Raw genomic sequence first — 9507 nt, 5'->3', positions numbered from 1 at the left:
CATGCGACGACAATATGATACAACGAATAAACAGATTCTCAGATTGAATAAGAGTGAATAATGAGCTCTTCAAATTTAAATACCTGTCAAAATTATAACTAGAAAATGGTAAAAATGAAGAAATAAAATCAGAATATAAAGATTGTAACTAATGGTGGAATGTAGGACGCGGATTTCGTCCTATTCGGGACTCATCAAACAGACGCATAGCATTACAATGTTGATAGTCACAGTGGGACTCATACACAATACTTTTCGCTTCAAACCCTAAATACATTTACTGATAAGCTTTTGGGCTACGATAGTTACCAACTAATCAAAATTCAGTAAGGAATGTCAGCTACGGGCTAATTCAAACCCTTTCTGAGATTGATATAGATGGTTAAATGATTATTTCAATGAGAAAAGTGTTAAAATTATAGTAAGTGAACTAAGACAAATATAGTATAAACTCACCAAACCGTAGACTGATTAATATATACTTAGTGGTCGAAAATACAAAGTTATTGATAACAAGGCCTAAACGTTTTATGTTTGGTGCTTAGCGAGGTCGTTGATGACACTAGCGAATGAGTTTTAAACTAGCACAAACGATTTTTGGTACCCCTTTGAGGAGTCAGTGGTTCTTCAAATGAAGGTAGTCCATAACTAGAAATACTAACAATTCAGAGAAGACAATAATTTTCAAGAAGAATTTATCCACTGAAATGGTCTGTGTGAGAGTGATTTTCATTAAGTATTAGTAATAACTAGTCTTTAATAGTTCCTTAAATGTATTCGGTTCTTGATAAAAATTGTTCTCACATAATCCACTTATCATTAACTCAGAAAAATAACATGGAATAAATGATGATTTAGTTAACCCAATATTTATACCGATAGAACACCATTAAGTAACCACTGTGACATTATCTGTTCTTAAGTACTAACAAATTTTTGTCAATAAAGTTCTAGTGGCTAAATGACGAAAAACTCTATTATTAAAAGTTAATAGCCGAGAGGTATACATTTTAATTATATAATTATAGCCGTGTATCAGTACAGCTCTACTACTTAACGTATTCGAAGCAGAGCAACTAATTTTACTCATACCGTACTGCCTATCCTCTGCAGTCCTGAATCAGGGGTTTTATCTGGATATGAAAAGGCAATCAATGCAAATTAGCTAAATCATCAATGTCACGTGAATCTTCAAAGGATTACTTACTTTCTAAGAATTATAAACATCTTTTAATGTTCAGTTCGAATTTTGTTTCAATCCGCCAACAATATTTTTGAAGCACCGAACCCATGTCTTTCGTAAGGTTTTCACAATTTTTTTCAAGTAAATGAATTAATCTATCAAAATCAAATCAATATTACTTTAGGTTTATTTAATACTGGCAGATCCTATGCTAATGTTTTTCACTTGGATGTTATGAAAACAGAGTTCTGAACAAAGCCTAAATATATTTTCCCGATAATCCCCCATGGTTTCCAAAGTTACCTGTCATAGACACAAATAATTCTAAAGACTCATGAAGATGAAATATTTATTAGATACCAAAACATTTAGTAAAATAGAATGGTGACATTGTTATTATTAACACAATTATTACATCCCCTAAATAACTGATCCAACTCCATAATCAGGTACATATTTGTGAATACAGCTTTCACCAACCCACTTTCATCGGGGACTTGAAATATAACCAGATACAATCTAGGTGAACTAGTGTTCACGCTTATAATCTGGTAGTCGAACGTAAGTACTTTAGTTATAGAGATATCTAGATAACAATCTTTCTTAATGGCTATGCTTATAGTAATAAAATGCAAACGCTTTCAGCATTTTTAAATAGGTAATTTTATAAGAATTCAACGTTAAGAACTCAATGAACTATCTTGACCTTCTTATCGTCCATATAAATCAATGAGCAAAAAACTGTCATTAATTTTTCCATGGTTTATAATCACCCCTTTTATCTTTAAGTACATTATTTTCTCTATAAAGTCAATATTATTTGGGAGAATAGTTAACTCTTGTGTCGCTTTTTAGACCATAATATTACATATAAATGCATCATATGAACTAACCAATAATTTTCCTTTCAAATTATTCCATTTTCACTGTGTGATTGTACAAGAAGCTTTTACTTATTGCTTCTTGGTTTGCTAAAGGTATTTTAATTCAGAAAGTATTACATCAACAATCAGTTTCAGGGCTACACTGGTTATCCAAAAGTTGGCTATAATAGATGGCTACTCTAAACGAAAGGGTTAAGTTGAGGTTCTGATCTATGACCTACTGGTTAGAAGTTGAGTATTCTGACCCTTAAGATATTTTGTTCTGTATTAATATCAATATTCACTTTTACATTTCATGAAACAACAATAATCTACACGCAATCCTAATAATATAATAACACTGTGTGACTCAGAACTATACTGCAACAAAGCGTGAAGACTTATGGAAACAGTCAACCTTAAAAGATAATACTTTTAGCTGCCAAATACAATTAATTTTAAAAAAAAATTAACAATGCTAATTACTAATACTCAAAAATACTTTGAAGATTTGGTCTTTCATTAAAAACGAACTTGGTAATTAGTAATAGTTCATTTCTTTTCGATTACTTTTCGATTGAAAAAGGTGTACTATATTTAAACAACAGTAATAATGGTGAAAATGAACAAAATAACAGATAGGTTCTTAATAAACACATGTCGAATAACAAAGAAAGAAAGAAAACTAAAGTACTTTAGTACTAAAACCAATTGTCTAGAAAACTACTATTATTGATGAAACAGCGATATGGGATAAGATTATTATTATTATTATTATTATAGTAGTATTGCTAATACGGTGTTTATTAAACAATAGAAGAGAACAGAAAACAGAAGCAACAACAACAGTAGCAATACGGATTTCAAATTACAAAACTTTGTACACAAGCTGCACTCGGGAAAGACATGTATATATATATATATATATATATATATATATATATATATACATATATACATATATTGAAAAAATATATACACTAACAAATAACTTTGTCATGAGATAAAAATTATGCAAAAGAAAACAGAATACCCAGAATATACCCAACAACGTGAATTGACAGTCGTTGATTGTATATCTGTTGTATGTACAAAAAATAAAGATGTAAGATGTGTACTGGTAATAAAAAACATTATTATTTTGATCATTATTGTTATTATTAATCAAGAAGCGGTACGTCAGCAATTTGAATGGTATGACAAACAAGATTCTGAACATTAATGGATAATACAAACCAATTTAAAAAATAGTTAATATTATTTTCATAATAATATATTCTTCATTTATCAAGTTCTATTTACAAGAGTTGAGACATCATTTGTACATATTAGGTTAGCTTTACTGTAGTTAGAATTTTCATTCATAATATTTCCAGTTATGTTAGTAAACTCTTCTGACTTATTCATAAACTTATTGAATAATTCGTAAATACTCTGTAAGCGTTTCTTAATACGTAGAGCTGATAAACGTGAATCTGGTTCGGTTGTCCAACATTCTGGCAATAGCATAGCGAAATGACCTGCAATTAGGTATTGCAACATTATAATCCTTAACTTATTTGAATCAGGCGGTGGTTCTTTACTGTTGGAATTCAAATCTGTATGATGACTTTGAAGTGAAGAAGCGCCCGAAGATGAATATTCTCGACATATTGCAGAAGCTAAACAAAAGAAATATATGCAAATGGAAAAAATAATTTAAAATATTAAATCATCAATTGTATAATGAGTAAACTTCTGGATGAATGAGTTCTATTTATAAATGTAGACTGAGATAGATAAACCTAGTTCTAACAATTTCCGAAAGCATAACGACAACATACGACAAAATACTATCTTGTTTAATAGACTATTACTTCTAGATATAAAAATATATAATTTGGTTTATAATGAACTCAGTACGTACGAAGCTTACAAAAATTATCTGCAAATTATGATTTTATTAAAAGGCGGATGGAGATTGTTGAATGTCGCAGAGATTACAAACTAACCTGGGCTAAACAGTCATTTAAAACCAGGAAGCTATAAACAGCTCATTTTCGTCCTAGTACAGAATTTCTCAACAGTGCATATCTACGAACCCGTAGAGGAGTAAACCTATAGCCCTCACGTCACTCAGAGAGCTATTGACCTTTACACTAGTGCTTTCTAATTTTCAATGTTTACCTAACTTACATTGGTTCGTAGACTTTAAAAAGACATAGCTGAAAACGACAAATCCTATCAAATTTTTGAAGTAAGAAGTTAATAATAATAAGTAGAACCATGTTTAAGTTTACAACGTTCAACATTATTTTGTGAATACATTTTTTGGTTATCAACCAAATTCAAAATAGTTTTCTGACACCCGTTTCTTGTACAGTTCAACAATAGTGTGGGATGAGGGTGTTATGTTTGGAATAATCTCCAACAATGTCCTATCAGTCTTAAGTTTGTAGTCCACTTCAGTTCAGTTTGGTCTGGACAGTAGTAGTTTGTATCAAAACATATAATCTGAAGCCGATTATTTGAATGAATGTTTTTTAAGGGGTTACATCAATTAATTCACAATAAATCGATCAATTTATAGATAAATATTTTCATTAAACTTTTTTATCTTGTAACATGGTTGTCTCAATCATGAAATTGAGAACTATTCTGTGATCGGAGTAAGAAGAACTGAGACTGAAAATTAGTATTTCAAAGTTATTCTGTTATCTGGATGTCCACGTCTTACAAGTAAAAGTTCAATTACGTGTAAGTAGTATGTCATAAGTAGAATGTCATAACTCAAAATCAAGATGAAGAATAAATAAATCTATCTGTCTTATTAGACTTGGTTTTGAGCCCTGTTATCTTCCGTTTTCAGCCTTATATTATATCCATAATTATTCGTCCATATTATCCAGAATACAACAGCAAAACATCATCTTCGAGAAACAAACAGAACAAATCACAACTCAACAAATTATTTATTTTTAAACCCATATTACTAAGGGAACTCATGTAATCATACATAAATTTCAACAAGTAAATGCTATCATTTTGTACATTAGGAAATATACTACACTGTTATGAGGTAACGTAATGTAAATTTGATAGCAAACTTTTCTGTTTACTTAGAACTTTTCTCAAACTGAATAAACAGACTGTAGTTTTGTTTTTCTTTTCCAAAAGAAAGTAAATGTATTTTTCACACTACATTTTATCGATATTATTTATTTAATATTACAAAAAGTTATTTATTTAAGGAACAAACAAACAAACATTCTTAACGTACATTAATAAAATAAAATAATGAAGAAGCATATCATTCATGCACGAAATAAGAAACTAATACCAATAAAAAAGGGCAACATACAACGGTCAGTTTCTTAAAAGAAAAAATACAGACTTAGTTATATGTATATATGAAACAAATTAACTGACAGTAAAATATTAAAATCTATTTAAAAATAGACCTAGATAAAAGATTACCCCTGTTATTTTGTTTTCTCTTTGGAAAATATAGCACACAACCTCATATAAACAAAATATACATATATATAAATACACTCACATATACATCTATTCACATACACTTAGTCATAAAACAAAGAATTAAACAAAAGGTATAACGATGATAAAAGGGAACGATGGCAATAAAGGAAAGTGAAGGAAAAAAAAGAGGAAAATTTAACAAAATAAATGAGAATTCAATAACAACAGACCACGCCAACAACAACAAATTGCACTCCTAAAGAAACATGATAAACACTCAATCTTTTTCGTTTACATAGCAAATACACAGTAAAATCAATAGCTCATCTGGGATAGATGTGCACATAAATATAATAACCACCTAGTTAGGTATATGAATGATACTGAGCGATGAAGAAAAAGTGCCAAAACACTAAGAGTTCATATTATCGATTATTTTGTTATTGAAGTTAATATACGAATAAGAAGAATATATGATATATATACATAATAGTTGGTTCCCCTAGCCAATTATAATGATAAGTACACTAAAAGAAAACTGTGTCATACTTAAGTAAGTGGAAGAATGTGAATTTATTGAGTGAAGTTTATTAAAACCACATACATACTGGCCATTTGTTGTTATTGTTATATGAATTTCACTTTACATCAAGCGGTCATTTATAGTAAAAGATACAGAAAAACAACTTCATTTCAGTTTAACTGTGCAGATTAGAAAAAAAATTTCACTTCTCAGTATTAGTACTACTAGTAGTTGTAGGGACAATTCTAACATGATAATTATAAACATGTGTCACGTTATCCCATTGTGGTAATGCAAATAAATTTGACACGAAATACAACTGTCGATTGTCTAATAGTGTTCTTAATAAAAACACTTTCTAGTTTATGTCAAATTATGATGAAATGAAAATCTTTATATTAAAGAATATGAAGATGAGAGAATTAAGTTAATTGTAATTTCTCTATAACTTTGGAAGCAGTGAAATGTCAAGTACAGAGGTGAGGTTTATATGACAATACATTACTGAAGTTTGACAAATTTTATTTACAATGAAAATCGAAAGCGATAATAAGAGTTTCATTGTAATAAATGGTCTGAATTACATAGTCAAGAGATTCTGCATGGTCAGATTATACATGTTTCAGGAGATAGGTTTAACGAGCAGAGATATCTTTACCAAGACAAAAAATAAAATTCATTTCTAAATTAAAGTCCATAAACTAGACAAGAATCTTTCAATCTTCATTACTTTGACATGAAAAATATCATCACACTATCTAAAGTGAGTTTTCATAGATTTGTTTACAATTTAATGTTAGTTTTTTTAATACACTTCTAATTAGATATCAACCAAAAAAGATTATCAGTACTAATGCCAGAACAAATGAAAATAACAAAGCTTACAAATACAAAAACTCACAAGTGAGGTCATCAAAATTAATTAATGTGACTTATTTGCTGAATAACTAAAAAGTTCACTTTTACACGAAATAGGTGCAGATATTGTCCAGAATGATAATGATATCTCCGTAATCAAAACAACTAGCTCAGAGAAGACAAAACCACCAAGAGCATCCGTCTAAGCTGCAAGTATTCGTCATCATTTCGAAAGATCGACATTAACTAATGGAGCGTTCAAAAACAAGAGAAACTCGATAGCCTTTGTAGTCCAGTCTCAGTCTTCCACAAACTCATGACTCAACACAGAGTCAAACCCAGGACCTTCAGGTTTCGCGGTGGGCATTTAATCTTTAGACTATGGTATCAGTCAATTAAAAACATATGCGTCTCCTCCAGTTGATACACCGTATCGTAAAGAATTATTAAGACAAGCGCCAAAGGGGGAGGTAGTAACAGTACTGGTGATAATAGAAAACAATTGCTATAGTTCATATGGTTCAAAAAGTCATGGATTTGAGAAATAAAGTGTGTAAGATAACTTTAGAACTCCAGGTCTAAGGAAGAATAAAGAATAAGTGCTAAAAAGCAATTGCTAACAATTCTGAGACATGTTACTCAACATCTTTAGCCATCGTTTATGAAAGTCGTCGGAATAATGTGATAATATCAAGAACAATTATTATTCAATAATATTGTCTAAACAAGAAACGGATACAGCGCAATCTGATAGTGTCCTAATTCATTAGATTAAAGGAGATCTATGGCCTCAATATCTATGGAGTCATACCTCATTATCCTCTATTTTGTAACCACATTCCGTTTCCTAACAAAATTTCCGCTATTTTAACCTACAGAGTGAGAAAATAAAGCTCGGTGCAAAAATCACCTAAATGATGTGGATAAAATGTTTATTAGTTATCAAATCTGGTGTCACCTAATGTCATAGCTGATAGAATTCAAGTCTCAGTTATGGCTGTTTAATAATAGCCGTGAGAACAAGTTGTGTTTCAAAATTATGAGTAATCGCATCAATATATAGTATACCAGACTCATTAAGAGAATGGTAACGACAATACAGCCTAGAGATAATTCAGATTGAACTAAATCTTTTTGACTTTCACAGTAGGAAGAATAATTTCTTCCGCCATATCATCATCAGTAGTTATACAGTTACTTTACTTCACGACATTTGAAGCAATTAGCCACCAAGAATGACCACATGTAGCGCCTACTCTCAATCTTGTAGAGGTAGTTAACGCTTTAATGAGATAAAGTGTGCACTGCACTTAAAAAGCCATATACCAGCTACTTAAATGCTATTTGAGTAGCCTGTAACTTGACTTACAATGGAGACAATATCCCTTGCAAACAAACTTAAGAGAGAAACCGGAATAACACAGAATAGTAGCTCAGCGTAGCGTTTTCTTACTAATCTACAGTTCATGGGAACATGACTGACCTCACCTAACCCACAAATGTTTCAATGAAGCGAGTTCATGGCATTTAACTGAATTCAGTGAACGATAATATTTTATTTACAACTGACTTTTGTCTATTTCCTTCAATATGAAGAGACATTTTTAGTGCATAATCAATTACTTTAAATCGCTCCTCATTACAATATATATTTAATCGACGATTGATGCCAAAGTATTAGTACTAATGATAGACAAGTAATTATCGTGATGTTGGTAATTGATTAACATTATTAAATACCATTTTGTTTGGAAAATAAAAGGCGATTATGATGCCTAGAAGTCATGTGCATCCTACTGTTTTTATTGAGGAAGGAAATTATGATTACGAATTATTCAATTGCAGAAAAATCACATTCATTTAATGACCATTCAATCCTCGATATATATATATAATTTGTCAAAATCCTAATATTGAATAAATATCAACACTGAAATACAAGAACATTCAGCTAATGACTCCAAAATACAACGAAACACGTGTCCTAGATTCTACCTCTAGTCACTACTCATTTTTAATCAACGTAATATTAGTTGATTAATTTTACACTGTCTTACTATTATTATCATTTCTATTGCTTTACTTTTATTACCTATCCATTTATCGTACTGTATCCTGACCGCAATGTATCAATGTTTCATTTAATCGATTAAATTGTAAACTCTCAGTTATTCTTAGTATTGTTTGCTTGAATCTTCCCATTGATGTTTAGGACTGCAACTGGTCAGTCTCTTATTGGCATATGTGTATACTGTGCGTATTGCCTCGATATAACCTTAATTCACAAGCATTATAAAGCAAAGATGGACGCCCCCACGGGAGATGTTCCCGAAACTGAGAGGACGAAAAGCGAATGTCTGGCGCTTTAACCGGACTGGTGGACACGGAAAGTCCACCTAGGCGAGTTGGAAAACCCTGATTCAAAACCAATGGTGCACATGGGCTAGCTCCAGTATCTTGAAGGAACAAAGGGCTTATGGACCAATCGTTGGACACCGGCTACCATGGGAGCGCATCTCCTTACGATGCTCCACTGCCTTGTGGACTAGACCTTTAGGTCAAAGGCTCCGGGTATGGCCCCCTAAGAAAACCACCTGTTTCGGTTTGGGCACCTGGGCAGT

General features: G+C 31.2%; 1 protein-coding gene across 1 annotated transcript in view; it reads right to left on the bottom strand.

Moving 5' to 3' along the window:
- Positions 1 to 3333: 3333 nt before the first annotated feature.
- Positions 3334 to 9507, bottom strand: part of Smp_124450 (putative activin receptor) — a gene marked incomplete at its 3' end in the record, with an annotated part of 22379 nt that continues 16205 nt past the window's right edge. The window contains exon 7 of the mRNA XM_018795988.1: positions 3334 to 3707. Within this exon, the coding sequence (XP_018650245.1) occupies positions 3334 to 3707 (374 nt within the window). The remainder of the gene's footprint in view (positions 3708 to 9507) is intronic.

Source organism: Schistosoma mansoni, chromosome 2 (assembly GCF_000237925.1).
Source record: "Schistosoma mansoni strain Puerto Rico chromosome 2, complete genome".
Classification (NCBI taxonomy): Eukaryota; Metazoa; Platyhelminthes; class Trematoda; order Strigeidida; family Schistosomatidae; genus Schistosoma; species Schistosoma mansoni.
Note: the sequence above shows the minus strand (reverse complement) of the source record. Positions and strands in the feature narration are given on the sequence as shown.